The sequence below is a fragment of the Crocodylus siamensis genome, chromosome 3 (genome assembly GCF_052110815.1).
Source record: "Crocodylus siamensis isolate JL-2025a chromosome 3, ASM5211081v1, whole genome shotgun sequence".
In the NCBI taxonomy this organism is placed as follows: Eukaryota; Metazoa; Chordata; order Crocodylia; family Crocodylidae; genus Crocodylus; species Crocodylus siamensis.
The window spans coordinates 122,783,292-122,801,510 of record NC_143397.1 but is presented as its reverse complement, the minus strand read 5'-3'; the positions used below and the strand labels follow the sequence as shown (position 1 = coordinate 122,801,510).

General features: G+C 51.2%; 1 protein-coding gene across 3 annotated transcripts; it reads right to left on the bottom strand.

The window, feature by feature from the left end:
* Window positions 1–818: 818 nt before the first annotated feature.
* On the bottom strand, window positions 819–13,013 carry IRX4 (iroquois homeobox 4). 3 transcript variants are annotated; one of them, XM_090039113.1, is made up of 7 exons: window positions 12,779–13,013; window positions 12,201–12,308; window positions 6,511–6,669; window positions 5,483–5,734; window positions 4,440–4,546; window positions 2,732–3,045; window positions 819–2,325 (listed from the first exon to the last, which is right to left on the bottom strand). In XM_090039113.1, exons 3-7 carry the CDS (start codon window positions 6,553–6,555, stop codon window positions 1,583–1,585), a joined length of 1,461 nt encoding a protein of 486 aa, XP_089895239.1. In that variant the 5' UTR covers window positions 6,556–6,669; window positions 12,201–12,308; window positions 12,779–13,013; the 3' UTR covers window positions 819–1,582. The 3 variants fall into 3 exon arrangements, with proteins under 3 accessions (XP_089895239.1, XP_089895238.1, XP_089895240.1); XM_090039112.1 differs by lacking the exon at window positions 12,779–13,013 and having other exon boundaries at window positions 12,201–12,739; XM_090039114.1 differs by lacking the exons at window positions 12,201–12,308; window positions 12,779–13,013 and adding an exon at window positions 11,906–12,178.
* Window positions 13,014–18,219: the final 5,206 nt, after the last annotated feature.

The window sequence follows — 18,219 nt, the reverse complement described above, 5'->3', positions numbered from 1 at the left end:
CTGTGGATCCCATCCGATCCCTGTCCTCGCGGGGAAGGGCTCTAATGCGATCCCCCCCTCCCCCCTTGGATTTTAAGCTAGTCTGTTCGGACAGATCGGTGGGTTTATTGTTGATCGCCTCATTGCTGCCCCCCAGCCCGGAGCTGCCGACAGGGAAGTATGTGCCAGTGGCCTGGCTGCAGGGAGCAGTGGCGTGTCCCGCGCCACGCGTGGGGAGCCCCCCCTCCCGCCTGCACTCTGGTTCATGTCAGAACAGAAACGCATCCGTCCTGACGTGCTGAAATATTCATGCGGGAGCAGCGCTGCTCCAGCCTCGCGCAGGAGCTAAAGCGGGTGTTTAAAATATCAATTTTTCCGTGTGAATCAATTGCTCCGCGCGCAGCAGAAGAGAGTCCCCCGGCGGCTCCCCTGCCCGGACACCCGCTCCCGGCCTCGCCTGCCCTCGCCCCGCGCGCCGCCCCGGGCCGGGGCTCTGGGCAGGCGGGCGTCTCCCCGCCGCTCTTCCCGCTTTGGGGGTGACAACTGGTCAACGCAGCCGGTGTCGTGATAGATTGCCTCGCGCTCCTCCAGCAGGAGAGGGCTCTGGAGACTGGGCATCCGGATTTCAGGGCAACGCACGGCTCTCTGCACCGGAGCAGAGCCCGGGACCTGGAGGGGCGACTTCAGAGCAAAACGGCAGCTGTCTGCGCGGGGGGAAGGTGGGGGACAGAGCACCATTTCACTCCGGGTCTCAGCGAGCTGGGTGCTTGATTCCTGAAACACCATTTACCTCCTGATCTCAGAGATCTGGGTGCTTGATTCCTGAAACACCGTTTACCTCCTGATCTCAGATGTCTGGGTGTTTTGGTCCCTTTAACACAAGAAGAAACCAAAAGGCCCAATGAAGAAGCACCGGTCTCTGATTTCAAGACAGTTGCTTGCAGTGCTGCTAGTGATTTATTGGGGCTTTCTACAGCTTTCTTCTACCCTTAATGCAGCATCCTGGCATTCCTTTCTATTGCTGGAAATGCTAAGGCTGGGAAATGTCCATTTTGTAATGCAACACGCCACCACTCGTTTATTTAACCTCTGAAACAGACAATTTATTGGAGTGAACATACCTGTTAACATATCTCATTTGTCAAGTTAAGTTTTGTGCAATAGTGTAAACTCGGTAGAAGTGCTTGTTTGTGAATTAGATGCTAAAGATGAAATCAGAAGGAAAAAAGTCTGAGAAGTCTTCATAACTAATGTTGGCATGCCTTAAATTAAATCTCTGAATTAAAATTTCTCGTTTGTAAACTTTTGGATGTAAACTTTTAGGTAGGTCTACACTAGGGTACGTGCTTTTTAGCCATGGAGTTAAATCATTTTCACGACACTAATCCCTTCCAGTCGCAGCCAAGAGAAATTCTTCAAACCAGCAATGGAGAAAGTCTGTCCGTTTAACTAAGCAAACTGAACATTAAATCCTTGTTATTGTCGTTGTTGCTCTGCTATTTTAAAAAAGTTTTAGATTTGAAATTTAAACTCTTCCAAGTCTCTTTCTCGGTGTGTCCGACTCTTCACGCAGCTAGACAGTCCTTTGCCACGTGGTGGGCTGTTAGGAACAAAACATTTTGCTCCCTGATTTGGGAAAGGCAAGGAAGTCCTTGCTGGAGTCCTGGTGCGACAAGGTTGCCAGCTGCCCTTTGAGCACGCTGGCACTGTTCCCGACTGAGCGCCCCAGGGACCCCGTTTCCAGAATGGCCCCTTTGGTGGTGGCCCAGGAAACTGTGGTGTTGCTCAGGGCTTGGTTCAAAGTACTGTGTCTGAATATGGGGTCGTGAAACACCCCGTCCACCCAGTTCCTGAGGTTGGTGACTGGGGAATCCTGGTGCCTGTCAATGACCCCCACAGGGGCAGACACCGCGGCGGAGGAGGGCACGGCTTGGCGCTTCAGCATGCAGGAAGGGAACTCAGTTTGGTTCAGGGAGGTGGCGGTGTGAGCCAGGGACCAGATCCGGGGCTTGGTCTCCAGGATCTGCTGCCCCGGCTGGAAGCACATTTTGGACTCGCAGCCCCTCTGCCTGGCGTGGATCAGGTCTTGCTCGCACTCGTCCACCACGCTCTTGAGACAGTTTTTAGCTCGCTCCAGGTCTTCCTCCATGGCGCCGGCCGGGATGGGCATCTTGAGGGCAGGCTCCTTGCAGTGCTCGGCGGCGCACGTGTCGGCGGCCCGCATCTGGCCGCTCTCCAGGGCCGGGAAGGGCGGCTTCATCTCGCACTCCGAGCTCTCCGACTCCATGGGGTCGAAGTCGTCCAGGTCGCTCAGCTCCAGCTCCTTGTCCTCTTTGCTCGCGGGCTCTGCGGGAGGGGGCGGGGGGAGACAGCAGGACAGACAATGAATGGCCACACGCTGCTTGCCCACAGGGACCCCCACCTGGGAGACCCGGAGACCTGCACCCGCAGAACTACAGCCTGCGCCAGCCCCTGTGCCAACAGCCTGGGGGGCGACCCCTGTACCAACAGCAGCCTGCTATTCCCAGCACGTCCTAATGCATCATACGACCCAGAAACACTAGGGATAACGTGCCCATCTTGCTGGGGTCATCTGATCCCAGCGGGCCTTCCTGCCCAAGCGCAGCGGGGGCTGGACCCGATGATCTGTACGGTCCCTTCCAGCCCCTAACAGCTATGAGAGTCAGGGCTTAACAGGAGCCACTCGAGCTACCCGAGCATTGATGGTTAAGGTACATGGCTAATAAGGTACCCTCGTTTTTCTCGCTCTTCATATTGTCTTCCTGCGACTCTTCCTCCTCCTCTTCCTCGTAGGGTCTCTTCTCCTCGGAGCATTTGTTCCGGGGGGGCCAGGTCATCTTGTTCTCCTTCTTGAGCCGGCGCCGGGCGTTGGCGAACCAGGTGGAGACCTGCGTGAGGGTCATCTTGGTGATGATGGCCAGCATGATCTTCTCGCCCTTGGTGGGGTAGGGGTTCTTGCGGTGCTCCTGCAGCCAGGCCTTGAGCGTGCTGGTGGTCTCCCGCGTGGCGTTCTTCCTGCGTGTGCCGCCGTCCATCGTGCCGTACCTGCAGCTCGCGAGACACAAAGGACATCACGGGTGGGCCCGGACAGAGCTGCCGCGGGGTGGGCTTGATCCCTCGGGAGCCCAAGGGGAAGAAGGGCACATGAGGTGCACTTTATTTTTTCCAGCGACATGCAAAGGGCGGGGAGCAGGATTTGGGGGATAAGGACTGAGAGACGGCAACGGATAACACAGCCTTGAGCAATGATTCAGCCTGGAAACCCGGTTCAGGGAAAGAAGGCATGAGCGCACACGCCCGCGTGTTAAGAGGGGAAAAAAAATGCGCTTGCATTCAATTGAGCAATAACCTTTTGGTGGCGTAAATGGGGAAAAAAAATGTCTGTAAAGTCTCCCTTCAGATCCCGGGTGGGAGAAAACCTCAGCTGCATTAGGCACCCGGCGCCCACACAGGCGCCCACTCAAGTTCTGGTCCTGAGCGCTTTGATCACGCTTTCCCGGGTACAACACGTTCAGGAGACCTCAGGGGGTTGCTGTTAATAGAAATACATATTTCCTCTTACTCCTTTTATTAGTAATCTCTCCCTACCCTTTTGTTCCTGAAATTGTAAAAACGCCACGCAGATGACACCGGCCTGCGCCTGAATATTTAATGCGCATCATCTGGGAAAGGTCAGCGGAGCCCAGTGGGCTTGAAAGGTTGCGATGGTTTAAGTGGCTTGATTCTGTTTTAAACCTAATAAACACGCCAAAAATAAAGGGGCCTTTCGGTTTGACGCCAGGCAGGGGAAGCGAATGAATGCAAACTCGGGGGAGTGGGAAGCCACCTCCTGGAAAGAAAGGTCGGGGACAGCGGGTTGTATGGACAGACAAGCGCAGTTATGGGAAGCAAGCAAGGAAGGAACAGAACGTTGAAGAAGAGAAGAGAACGTTGAAGAAAAAGAATAGAACGTTGAAGAAGGAGAATAGAACGTTGCGAAACAGACCACGTGGAAGCTGATCAGTCTGATTCGTCCAGGATCAAGCATGGAGTTTGCAGCCCCAGGCCGAGGCTGCATGGAAGGAGGGAGCATTCAAAGGCTCCAAAGGGCCCGGCAGAGCTGGGGGCACTCCTGAGCCGGATCCAGGGTTGCTGAAGGGCGGAGTCATATCGGGTCAGACGCAGGGTGCAGGGAACACCCACGCCCCGGGGGCAGGGGGCAAGGGAGTGACCCAACCCCTGCCCCTAGCACCCTGCCTCCTTCAATTCTCCGGTGGGCACATTCAGACTGACCCGGGGTGGGGGGAGGCAGGATGCAGCCTTGCCACTGGAGACAGGCAGGCTGCTTGTCCCGTCCCCCCTCCCCCCTATTTAACCCTTTCCTGCCCGGTGCCAGCTGTCTCCAGTTGGGGTGTGGATGGGGAAGGGGGGGGGGGTCCGGCCTCGGCTTTGCCCCTTACCTGTCGTACTGGTACTGGCTGAGCGTGTGATCGTAGGGGTAGTAGGCAGCGGCCTGGGTGATGCCCGCATGCGCAGAGCCAGCCCCGTCCTTGGCGTCGAAACTATTCTGTAAGGGAAGAGCAAGCGTGTCTGTCCTCGGAGCGACCCGGGGGGGCGGGTGGCACCGAGCCGGGCCGCACCTAGGCTCAGGGGCAAGGCATCTTTTGCAAGGCTGCGGCTGTGGGAGGTCGGGTTCCTGCCTCCCCGGCCTCTACTCTTTGCAGCCTCGTCACCCCCCTGCAGGCCCGGGACCTAATTGCCTTGCCCAGGCCCGAGACAATCCCGAGCTAGAAGGGGCTCTGCAACTTTTAATGACGGCTGTCAGGGTGCACGGAGGGGGCTGGCAGCCGAGCCACGAGGCTTCACCCAGGACCAGGACCAGGACCAGCTCGGGCTGCGGCGGAGGGAGCGGATCGGTTTCCCCGTGGCTGGCGAGTGCCAGCCGATGGGCACATGGCCTCGCCCCACGGCGATGCCAGAGGGGGAAAGCGTCTCGGAAGGTGCCTGGATCCGGCTGAACCTTGCGCGAGTTTGAACACCCCGGCAAGCTACACACCCCCTGCTTTCTACAAGTCTCCAGCAGACCCGCCGAGCGGGCATTTCATTGCATTGCCCTGTCGCAGATCTTTTCATTTATGACATATTCACAGAGCTCAGGAAGCAAACAAACGAGCAAAACAAACCCCGCCACGTTGATGCCGCCCGAGTGAAAACACAGGCTGCAGCTCCAATAACAACATGAGGAAGAGCACGCATTTAGGCACTTAAAGTGCTCTCTGCCTTGCAAACGTGACTGCTTTCTTAGTACAGCCGAAGTGTTGCAGGACATGGATGTTAGGGGGGGTGGGGGGGCGACTCCAACTCAGAAGAAAGGGCAGGACGCAGCTACCCTCCGGGGTGGACTCACCCCCGCCAAGGAGCGAGGAGACAGATTTCCCCTTATCTTTTGAGCTGAGATTTGTTTTTACTAATGAGTAACAAGAAAGATTGCAGGCTTGCTTACCAGGGAATAGAAGGCAGAGGCTTCAGTGCCATAGGTAACGTAGTTTCCATAGCCCTGGGTGCTTGTGTAAGGGTTTCCATAGACTCCTAAGGCAGCCGCAGAATTGAGCTCATGTCTGGCTGTAGCCAGCAGCCGGCTTTCGTATACAGGACAATAGACCGGGGTCTGAGCCGAGGCGGCAGCCCCCGACTCTGTCAGAGTCCTGCCACTAGACTCGCAGCAAGTAGTCAAGGAATTGGTGGTCATCAGGAACTAGGGGGAAAGACAGGATAGAGGAAAACTTTGCAAAACCCGCAGCTAAGTTTGCCCCCCTTTCTGAACCATTCCCCTGCAGCCCTCCAGCCATTCCCGGCGGGGCGGTGGGGGCAGCGAGCAAGAAAGTGGGGGGGGGGGGGGAAGCGAGATCCAGGCGTTTGGTGCCATCTCCTAGGAGAGAAGAGTTTCTCCTGCTCTTTCAGGAGTTACTTTTGAAAAAGTAACTTTCCCATGTCATTTACAGGGACTGTATTTACATCGTTTGCCTCCCCTTGCAGCACAATGCCACCTCCCCATCTGCGTTTTTAAACCTCCTTTCCAAATCACTCATGCATATTTATACTGACTGCGGGTTTGTAACAGCCCTAGGAACATCTGTTATTAACCTGCTGGCTTACACTATCCCCGTTACGTTTCTGCAGTGAAGCCCCCAGCGCTCTCCTTGTTCAAGTGTGCAAACAGGGCATCTGATCCGAGAGAGAAAAGATTGCCGGTGGGGGGACTTTCCCCCCCTTGTCACTGCATGCCCCCTCCCCCACACCGCCAGCCCCCTCCCCTGCCGAAAGGACACCCCAAATCCTGCGCCGTCCTTTCATTTGGCAAATGTGAACGCAAGGTGCCACTTAAATATCTCCCAGACATGCTGAGGGCTCAAACAATTTCACGCTTTCGCCTCCTATGACGCGATCGCTGCAGCTTTTAGCACGGAACGGAAGTAATCAATAATGACTAAAATGCAATCAATTAACGGCTTGCGGACAATCGAGCCTTACCTGGGGTGCAGAAGAGTAAGGGTATCCGAACTGAGGATATGACATGGTACAGAGGCTCCCAGTTTTCTAGGAACGAGGAGAGACGTCTGCTCTGCACGCTATTGCAGCCTGCCTCTGCTCTATTGTACCGATTGATCGGTGCCCACAGGTTCCTAGATGCTTATAGGACGAAGCAGAATACCAGATTTAATGTACTGACATGCTTCTGAAACTTTTGAAAACTGAAATAATAATAATAAAAAAAGAAAGGTACGATGATGGCTGGCTGTATCTTTTTTTTTTTTCCTTTGGCTATAGCTGTAAAGCAGAAGCCATGGCTACACGTGGGAGACTGACAGACGTGGAGAGCCAGGGATACCGGGGATTTTGCACACAAGAAAGGAAAGAAAGAAAGAAAGAAAAAGGAAAGTAGCTCAAACATATCCAGGGAGATGCACGTTGTTTTAAAGAGCAGAGCCTCTGACGTCAGATAAATCCTACTCACATTCACCCGGCTGGAAGTTTACCATCCATATTGGGTAGCTTTAGGTGTGTGCTGGGACCGTACAGAAGAGAGTCCACCACATGCAGGGGCTAAAAGTTTGGAAAGCACCGGGGCACCAGCCAGCTTTGCTTCTAGCCCCGAGATCGCTTTCTCTTACAGGGTTTGGCTGGGTACGAATCAATGTTGCGACCGCCTAAGAGGTTCCTTCCCCCTTAGTCACTGCAAGCTGGTAAGCACTTTTAATTAGAAATTAATTAATGAGCAGCTGCTTCTTCCCACCCCGCCGTAATAATTAGTCTCAATTACAAACGAGACGTATGAAGGGACACACGACTGAGTCTTCATTGAAGATTTAATCAACAGTTAAAACGAGCCCCGCCGCTGACAATACAATAAAGCCCAGGACCCGCGCGGTTCTGTTTCCTTTGGCTCCAGATGTGCACCGCTGCCTTTGGCTCCAGATGTGTGCGACGGCATCCGCACGCCTGCTGCAGGCGGGACTCCCTCCTCCGGGCCGGGCCAGCGACCTGGCTTGGTAACACTTGGTTAGAAAAGCCAGCGCCGGCCCGGATCCTGCAGCTCTCTCTCTCTCACTGTGCCGGGTGGCAAATTGTCCCCAGAGGGTTCATCGCTTGGCTTTCTGGTTTTTCCCCACTTAAAGCCAACATCTCTTTACTCAAGTGCCTTGGAAAGCCCAGGAGCAGAGGCAGGCGCGCCTTGGGGACACCCTCTCTGACCTGGGAGGTTCCTGCGCTGGGAGTTTCTTCCCTGCTCGCCGGTGCCAGGCTCAGCCTATGCCTTGCACAGAAACACGCAGGTTTCCAGCAACCGAGGTCCCAACCACCCCCCAGGGGCAGGGATCGGGCCCGCCGCAGCTGGAGTGCTTGGGGGCCAGGGCCAGCGGCTCCCTGCTTCCCTGGGGGGCGGGCCGCTGACTCGGGAAGGCGATTTGCACCTTAGGATCCGGGCCCTGTGCACCCTTTGGGGGCACTGAAGCCCCGATCCTACTCGGGGACGGAGTGGGGCGGTGGTAGGGGCTGGGGGGAAGAGTGGAGGACTCTGGGAGAAGACCTGGTGGCTTTGGCAGGCCGGGGAGTGGGCAACCTCGCTCCCCCTCGGGCCGGATTAACCCTTCAGTGGGCAAAATAAGGCAGAGGCTACTTAATACTGTAGATTTATATGACTCGCCCCCCTCCCCCCACCGGCTGATCGTATGTAAAAGCAGCACAATCGGGCCCCTTCTTCACTTAGGGCCCCAGGCGTGCGCCTAGTTTGCCTCTGCGTTGATCCGGCCCCAAGCGCACCCAGTGCCCCAGCTGGGCCAGGTCCGCGGCCACCACCTCGCTGGCAGCGGTGCCAGGGCCAGGCGCCCCCGCGGAGCGGGGCCCCCCGGAGCGGGGCCCGAGCGCAGCGCCCAGCCCCGGCTGCCGGGGCCGCGGAGGGCTGCGCCGCGCTGTGCAGACTTGCTCAGAGAGCTTCCTGGGTTCAGACATGTGAATAGCCCCAGGGTCACACTCTAATTAATGATGATGTTCTCTTCTTCTCCCCAGCTGGAAGACTGCCTCCCAGAAACGAATCTGCCCACTCTGACAGCTAGATTGAGGGTGATTGATGACTATCTGGAGACCACAGTACACATCATATAATATCTGCTGCGTAATTGCTTTAATTTACAGATGAAAATGCTCGTTCTCGGATCGAGTTAGGCTACAACGAGCAAGGTCCTATGGCATCTCAAACTGTTTGCAAATAGAAAGAAAGGAAGGGAAAGAATCAGCGCACTGCAAATTATGCAGCCGGCTCCGGGAGAAATGTAGAAAGAGCTCTTGTGCTTTATTAATGTCATTCCTATGGCATTCATAATCGTTCCTGAATTCCGTATTGATTTCTCGGAAGAATGTGTTTGTTCCTTTCTCACCTGCAATGCTAATATCACCTTCTGTCTGGGAATAATAATGAACTCGCGCGTTACAACAATGAAATGTTTCTTTAGTCCTCCTGGTTCCTCCAGTGTCTCCAGACCATCATGCTATTTCCATCTGTCATTTGCAAAGACTATGTTTATATGCAACGTGGTGGAGGATTTAAAAAGGGGGGGAATCCCCCCCCCGCCCCGGAGAAAATCAATCAATATGTCAAGAAAAATAAAAAAAAATAAAAAGGTGTGTGTATGGGGGGCAAGGTCCTAATGAAGAGGTTTGTACTGCACTGCACTGCACTCCTATTGTTATTAAGCTCAGTTTGGACTCTCTAAACACTGGGGATAATTCAACGGTGCTGGAGACAGGAACGGTGGCACTTATCTAGAGAGTAGCTCAGTGTAAAGCGCTATAATTAGCTGATAGGGACAGAGAAGGGGTCTGAGGAACTGCGACACCATCTCTCCGGTTTTTAGACCGTAGTTTCGCATGTCCTGTCTTTTCCTTTTGATGCTAGTGCAGACGTCAAGCCGGCAGTGACACCCCGAACACCACAGGACTGATATTTAGATGAGTCTATTAATCTTTAAAATACAAGATCAGATTCAATATTTATACCCCTTGTCTATTTATATATCTCCAATTGTCTTTCACCATCCTGCACCATGCAAATCCGCTGATACCCATTTCTTTTGCACTGAAGGCTCCTTTATTAATCACTCTAATAATTTGTCATTTTCCTTTCCAGCCTGCCTGCTGTATTACCTTACCCTAAGTCAGCATTATGCCAGCACCATTCGGCATTCCCTGGACTGCTTTCATTAAAAAACCCCCCTTAATATATTAAGATCTTGAAACACCCAATTTATAAAAGTTGCCATGACCTCTTCAGAAAGTGTTCTTGCCATGTTATGTTTCACTTACAATCTACCAATAATGGCTTTTTGTTGATGCAAAACTCCACGAAGTTATAATTCACCATGATTTTTTTACTGTCAGAACTCAAGCATAAGCCCAACAGTGATTTAAAATACCCATTGTGGTTCTTCGCACATAAGCAAGCTTGCACTGCTCACACCTAAGGAGTAAAGCTTAATGGTGTGGGCTATCCCCTTAAGCACGTGGAAAATGCAGGTATTTGGGGTGCCATGAACATTGATCCTTGCCCTACCCCTTCCCAACACAAAATAGTCGAGCGAAATAATCAACCCCTGCGCCTTTTCCCCTCCAAAGTGGAAAGAAAGTAAAGCCTTGAAGATCAACATGAAATGGTGGAGAGTTTCCCACAATACAAAAATAAGTGTGTGTAGACACACACAGACACACACACGTCTTTCTGCATCCCAGCCAAATGAAGTATGGCTTCAAGGGTTATGCACTGGCAGATTTCTTCCTCCTCAGAGGAACCGGAGCCAATGTTCATACAAGTTTTATTATAAAAAAACATGAAGCAAGAAGGAAACTGTGCGGTACTCGAACAGGCCACAGCAGGTAAAGCAGAGAGAGCCTGGGCAAGGCTGGGCTTTGATGGACGTCTGCAAAGACTCGAGGGGATGCGGCGACAGCTTTATTGTGTCTATTTTCATCGCCTCCTATTTTGGAGGTGTTAGTGCCTCCTCGTGCAGTATTTCAGGGCGACGGTATTTGCTTATGGGCTAAATGCACCTCCGCGAGCTCCTGCAGTCGAGTTTGCTTTGTTTTCACGTTAAAGATTTAAAGCAACCTTGACACTGCCTGACAAACACTGTGAAGCACTACACGTTGCCCAGTTAGGATCTGACACCGCACGGAGGGCAGCCTGCAACATCTGCAGACAGATTAGCTCCCAGGAAGTCGGCGCTGACATTAAATCCGCAGATTTCCAACGAGGGTGCCCGAAGTGTGATAACACACGCCCTGCCTGCCACGGCAAGAGCCGGCCAGGTCATTGCATCTGTTCCACTTATACATCCATACATATATATGCACGCACGCACACACACACACACACACACACACACACGTATATATGCATATATACACACATATGTATATATGCATATATATCTATATAGCTATATAAATATTATATATATACATACACGTGTGTGTATAATATATATCGCTATATAGAGAAGTATAGAGGTGTGTGTGTGTATATATATATAAATATACACACCCCCATACCTCTCTCTATAGCGATATATACTATACACACGATATATATCTATATATCTATCTATATATAGATATATAGATAGATATATAGATTACGTATATACTTACGATATCTATATATCTATATAGTTATAGATATACATATAGATATACATATATATACCTCTATATATAGCGATAGCTAGATAGCTAGATAGATGACTAGATATGGGCAGACACACACGCATACATATACATAGATACATAGCCAGATATCCTCACTGTGGTTTGCGATCACTAGAGTAAGGATGACACGCATAAGAGTTGCCTAAAAGGGCAGCTCTGATGTTAATTTACTCCGATTACCACTACGTGTAAAACGAGCTGTTTAAAGCTACCCACTTGGAACATTTTTAATTTGTAGTCTTCACTTAAATCCTCTTGGCAAGCCCCCCAGACGACTGCAGGAAGGCCTCGCCTTCCCGTGCTGGTCCTTGCAATGTATTGGCACGGAACATGTCAGACCCAGAGCCGAGGCACACACGCGCACCCAAAAGTTTTCAGCGTGGAGGAGCCACCTGAACCCGCGTGTGGGCAGCTGCCGCCTGGTGAGCTGGAGCCCGCGGCACAGCCGGACTTGTGCGAGCCACGACAGTGCCTGCCAGGTGCCCCGTAACGCTGCCCAAGTCCCACCACTCTTTGAGCAGCCGAGCCGAGACTACACAAGCTCTCCCCTTCCAGCTCCCATCTGCCAGGCGCCCGGGCTCCCCAGGCAGTCCCACGCTGCCTCCTCTGCCTCTCGCAGCTGCGGGTTAAACAACCAAAAACAACCCTTCACCGATACAAACTTTCTTACGAGATCATCGGCGATGCCCTTCCAACTTTGCCGTCAAATCCAGAAAGTTGAACTCCGGTCCCTGCCTTCAGCCCCGGCCCCACACCCCCTGCCCAAGACCGAGCACCCAGGCTAGCCCAGCTGTGCGCGCTGCCCTAGGTAAGGCTCGCCCAGCGCCCGTGATTTATCACAGGTCGCTTCTCTTCCCCCTAGCAGCTCCTTGGCAGCTGGAGAAGCAGGCTCCGAGACGGGGGAAGAAGCAGGGAGGAGGCGGGGGAAAGGCGGCGGCATCACGAGAAGCAGAAGGTTTCTTTACCTGAGATCACGCCAGGCTTCCACTACAATCTTCGAGCGAGAGGTTTTCCATGGCAGGGGTTCCCGTCTCTTGCCTGCGCTGGCTCGCTTGGCAGGGAGCTCTGGAGAACTAATGTAGACATTTCTCAGTGTATAATACCTGACTGGAGTGGAATAGTGCCTTCAGTCCCTAGGCGCCACAATCACTTCACTAACCCCCTGTACCAGAGTGACGTTCAAGTGAATAGCTTCACTGATCACACTCTTTCCTCCTGATTAACACTTTCCAACGCCGCCAGACACTCAAGTTTCAACTTTCCCTTTCCGCAGGGAGGCAGGAGGCACTCCTGGGCTCCTCGGGTTATAAGGGCTGTCTGGGGCGTGGGGGACACCGCAAGGGATCGCGGGCGAGCGGAGCGGGCGCTGCCGCTGTCCCCGGCGCGAGCCATAATGGTGTCCTGCCTGGCACCGGCACCTCCGCGGGCAGCAGCCGCCTCGGCCCGCCCGGGGTTTGGCCCTGGAAGTGCTGGAAACTTTCTCCCTGCCTCCCTCCCCGCCTGCCCCGCGGCTTTGTCGGGCTGCCCGCAGCCCCCGCCTCACCTGGGCAAGCGGGCGCCGGCTCCCCGCCCGGCCCCCTCGCCCCTTCCCAGCCACTGGCGCTGCCCTCCCCCGGAGCCCGCTGCCAGCCCTTGCCCCGCCGGGTGCCAGCCTGCCCCTGGCAGGGGGAAGTCCCGGCCCTCTCCCATTGCTTGGGGGTGGGAGCGTACCCTGCTTGCCCGGGGTGCCCTATTTATCCCCCCACCCTTCCCAGGACAAGGGGAGTGCCTGGGCCCTGCCTTTCCCCACAGCTGGGGGGCCCTGCCCAGGGCAGCTCAAGGCTGAACTGCCCCCAGCAACACTTGCACTGCAGCCTATGGCAGCTGGACACCCCCACACCTCCATCCCAGCCCCCCACCCAGCACCTCCACTGCAGCCTATGGCAGCTGGACACCCCCACACCTCCATCCCAGCCCCCCAGCCCCCCACCCAGCACCTCCACTGCAGCCTATGGCAGCTGGACACCCCTCTCCCCTTCTATCCCAGCCCCCAGCAGCTCCTCTATTGCAGCCTATGGCAGCTGGACACCCCTACACCTCCGTCCCAGCCCCCCACCCAGCACCTCCACTGCAGCCTATGGCAGCTGGACACCCCCACACCTCCATCCCAGCCCCCCACCCAGCACCTCCACTGCAGCCTATGGCAGCTGGACACCCTTCTCCCCTTCTATCCCAGCCCCCAGCAGCTCCTCTATTGCAGCCTATGGCAGCTGGACACCCCTACACCTCCGTCCCAGGACCCCACCCAGCACCTCCACTATAGCCTATGGCAGCTGGAAACCCCCCCACCCCACTTCCATCCCAGCCCCCCCAGCACTTCCACTGCAGCCTGTGGCAACTGGACACCCTCCTCCCCACCTCTATCCCAGCCCAAAGGGAAGCTCAATCCTTCTCTGCCTTAATTGTTTGTTCAGCAATAAGGAAAGGAATCCAGACTTTCAGAGAAGGGAGGAGGGATCAATCCCTGTGTGGGGGCTAAGGACAGAAACTATAGCAGATGTCTCAATAGGACCCAAGACCAGGGAAAGCCCACTCAGACCTGAGTGTCCAGGGGCAGCCAGGGTGCAGGGCTGAGGAGCTGCCAGGGGCTGGGTGTGGTGGGAGTGGGGGACACATGGAGATGCCAACTCTTAACCTGAGACCTGCAGCAGTGGTAGGAGGCTGCATGAGCACGTGAAAGCCTATGGCCTGCCCTATTCCGTGGTGGCATTGTGGCCATACTCACAATGCCCAAGGCAGCTGTGTAGGTGTGGAAGGCACTTTTAGTCCAATAAGAGTTCAAATAGGCAGGCTTGTTCCTTTCTTTCTCTAATTAGTGAGACAGCAGACAGCTCCCCGCCCCCCCTGCACATCACAGACATTTTGCTCAGAGGATTGTGTAGTATTCTTTCACATCAGACAAGTCCCCAGCGCCCAGCAGCTTCACTTCCTGGTTGTCCCTGTGGTGTAAGTGGGATGGACAGACAGGATCCAGTATGCCCTGAGGTTGGGTCAGGGGACTAAGAAGGCTCTCAGCACTCCCCCCAGCCAGATCTGGGTGCTTCAGGCCATTGCCCACACAACCCAGGTGGGAGGCATGGGTGTGAGTGATGCGTTCTTGGGGTTTCAGGTGTTGTTTTGGGCTTTGCTTAGGTTTCACAAATCAGCCTTCCCTCCCTTCTACAGTGAGAAGAAGGGGACTCATTTTAATAAAAAGGGGTAGGAAACAGACATGGGGAGGGGAAGCTTGGCTCTGGGCATATGTCCAACTTTGGTCAGAACTGGATTATCCCAGGCATTATTCCTTTACCCTGTAGTTAGGGCTATGTGGCTACTAGCACTAGGAAGACCAGCAGGCAGGGAGTGTGAATACAATCAGAGGAGAAAAGGCTGAGGAGTGTCAAAGGAATAAGCCAACATTTTATTCCCCAAGGTCCAGCCAGTGCCTGAAGACTAAACCTGTCACCAGGAACCTCCTTGTTTCCTTCCAGGCATTCCCTTTCCCCTCATCTGTTTTTCCCCAGCCACTTTTCAAGTGGTTCTCAAAGAAGAGCTATTTAATTTCATTGCTTTAAGCAGGCTTCTTGGTAACCCTGAAGTGAAAAGACCAGCTTTAAAGTCATAGGGCAGTCCTCCCTGCCTTCCCTACCCTAATGCCTGCAGCCTGGGGTGGACTTCATAGTCATTGTCTTGATTCAGGAGCACAAAAAGACCAAGTGCCATCTGCCTCCAGGAACAATCCCTGGATGATTTTGTAGGGACACTCTCTCATCTGATCATAAAGAATGATCCCTGCTCAGTGCTTTGAAGGGAGCTTAAAACCCCACTAAGATCATCACCATGATGACCTAGCTGAACATTTCTTCCCAAACCCAAGTGACATTTTGATTTGACGCTGGATCCTCCAGCCCTCTCTTTAAGCTCATGGGACTTTGGCTTTCATTGGAGTTTTGCAGGACTGGGTCCTTCAGAGTTCACCACATGCTTACAAGTGCTGTATGTATCAGGGTCCATTAGAAAAGGAGATGCATTGCCCTCACTTGTTTCCTAGTATATTTACTAGCCTAGCATATTTTACTAGATCCACGTTTGTTTTGGTGGTGGTAGAGGTACCTGGAGTAGAAATGACAGAATCCTTCAGTTCCCCTAGGATTTGGTTGCTGCTGCTTGAACTCCCTTTTCCAGCAATGATGAATTTCAGAGTAGGTTCATTAAAAAAAAAAAACACAACAATTTTTAAAACACCTTACATTCTTACAGCACATTTTAGTACAGTGAGATCAGAATATAAGGGTTTTCCACTATCTCTGTGAGAGTAAAAGTAGATTTTGTACAAGGGCTGGTAACATTTTCTCATATTCACACAGGATTGAAACATCTCTATAGTAGCTATGGCAGCTTTTTAATGGTGCATAACAGCACTATGTCACAAATCAGGACAAGAGGGAAAGCAAAATTGAACTGATTTGAAACTCCAGTGGGAACTGATGTAAGTCAGCCTGATTTGGGGTTTGGTGCCAATAGTGAGGATTTCTCTAAATGGGAACTGTGAAGCACCCATGGAGGTACCAAGATAGCCGCAACCCAGGGAAAAGACCTCTGGGAAACACCCAGAATGCAGCAAAAACAGACCCTGCAATTCAAGAGGAGAAATGTTAGCCTCAGGCCATGTCTGCTGTGGCGTGTTTTTCCACTGGTGTAGCTACACCAGCATTCCTTTTCTTTTGAATGGCTGCTGAATGAAAAACGCCTCACACCTTAGTTTCTATATCATTAAACAGGACTTACAACAGCATCATTTGCCCCTACACCAGACCTAAAATGAGGGACAGTCTCTGAAGTGCTTGGGCCAGTTCCTGCATTACCACAATGTTCCCTGTAGATCTACTCCTGGAAAGATCTGATAAGACAATTGCTCTTTCATTTTCCTGCTTTTAGTCTACTATTCATTATATTGGATCACATACAGACAAGGACTTAACACATACACCTCTCTCCAAATTCGTCTGCATTACCAAGGCCCCAGAAACACAAAGTTTTACATTTTTCTAACCAGAAAATCAATGTCATTGTTTAAATGATTGGGGATAATTGTACAGAAAAGCCCTAAATCACCCAGGATATATTAAGATGGAGAAATAAACAATCAGATTTTTACTCTATTTTAGTTCCCCAGGGGTTTTGGTACACAGTTCCGTACTCACTTCAATATTGCAATGTTGATCTTAATGTGCAGAGATCTGCAAAAGGGGATGTTTCTTTTCCTTGCCTCACACTAGGCTCACGATGTGATATTCAAAAGACTGAAATACATTAGGAAAACCTTTAGGGGATTCAATGTAAAAGGAAAGGTTATTAATTTAAACAACAGCTTTAATGTGTGTACTTAAATATGAAATGTTTATCTAGCACTGGCCTGCTTTGTCCCAGATCTATAAAACTGTACATATAGCTACAATGGTAAAATGGGGTTTTCAGTTCCTGCCTGATAATTTTTAATTTTCTATGTTTCACAAGGACACAGGTTTAAAAACTGTTTCATGAAGAGAGAGTGCTTTTATAAAATTAGTGTTGTGGATCCATGGTTTTTAGAAGCTCTTTATATCTCAGTAAAGAGAATATTTATTGGAATCAGATGGTTAGTTAAAGGCTTTCTCAGGCATTTGATGTATGAGTGAGTGGAGAGAATTATTTTTAAGCAGGAAAACAACATCGTTCTAACTGTGTAAAAGCCGAGTCATCTCCATCCCTGCTGAAGTCACCGGCACTGAGAATGCTTAGAATTGCACTGAAGCTGCTCCAAACCCCCCACAATCCAGGCTCTTTTTGATGGTAGTGGGAGTTTGGTCTCAGTAAGGAGAGACAGCTACACATCTTATGTGAGTAGGTAACTAAAGTGGATCCCTAAGGACTGCAGGAGTAGGTTCTTCTTGTTCATGAGGACTTGTTAACCAGTGACAGCAAAAGGGGAGAAGGGGTCCTATCCTGCAAATCCTTCCCTGTGTGAGTTGGCCCATATGAGACTACTCACGCAAGCAAACCCTTTTCTTACAAAAGGAGTCCTGTGGAAAGTCAACTGCCTTGTAAAAGAGTGATGCAATTAAAGCAACACTCATATTTTTTCAGTTAGCAGTAGCTTTCAATACAGGATGAACAGTCTTTTTTGCTAATTATTCTCATTAGCTATTTTAACTCTTCTTGAAAGCTCTTAATCATTGCTTCAGAGATAGAATGTGTAAAACTCAAAATTATTTTATGGCACTGATTATAACTACAGAAAAAGAATATGGGAAGGCAAGAATAATTTACCATAACAGAAAATTCTGTATTTAATTGTTTAGTCTGAAAGTTTAATTGTGCTTGCATATAATTATCATGTATATATCACAGTGATCACTTTAAGAGGTTATTTCTAAAAGTGTGCCAAAATTCTGGAGCAGTCTGAAAAGAATTAATTTTTTTTGCTCTGCTTCACAAGTCTCTCAAGTGCTCTATATGTTTTAACTTAAACCAAAATATAGCCAAAGGCAGACAGGAGTTCCAACAGTGACCAGTGTAATACTCAGTGCTTTTAATTACTGTAACAATAAATCACACAGGAATGTCCTCCAGGAACTAAATGATTTTCTAAAAACATTTGAGAATATTTTTGAAATTCAATTAATTGAAGGCACCAGATAAAAGGTACACATTCTTAATGGCTATAAAGTAACCCTAAGGGATGTAACTGAGCTCCAAGCTTAAACTTCAAAGTGTGACAGAAATACTTACTGTATTACTTTAAAAGTATTCAGATCAATGAATCAGTTAAAATTACTTATACATTTACCAACCTTTTCATTTTCTTTCTGAATATGATCGAAAGAATTGCTCTCATTTCCCATGATACAAAAAGCTGTTGAGACCTGTAAAAGAAATTGTAATTAAAGCCAGCCTTCAGTCAAAACCAGTATTATGAATTTTTAG

Coding starts and splice junctions, on each gene's coding strand:
- IRX4 (XM_090039113.1), bottom strand. CDS start 6,555: ATGTCATATCCTCAGTTCGGATACCCTTACTCTTCTGCACCCCAG. Junction 5,735..6,510: donor CTTACTCTTCTGCACCCCAG/GTAAGGCTCGAT, acceptor CTTTCCCCCTAG/TTCCTGATGACCACCAATTC. Junction 4,547..5,482: donor CCTCTGCCTTCTATTCCCTG/GTAAGCAAGCCT, acceptor CTTCCCTTACAG/AATAGTTTCGACGCCAAGGA.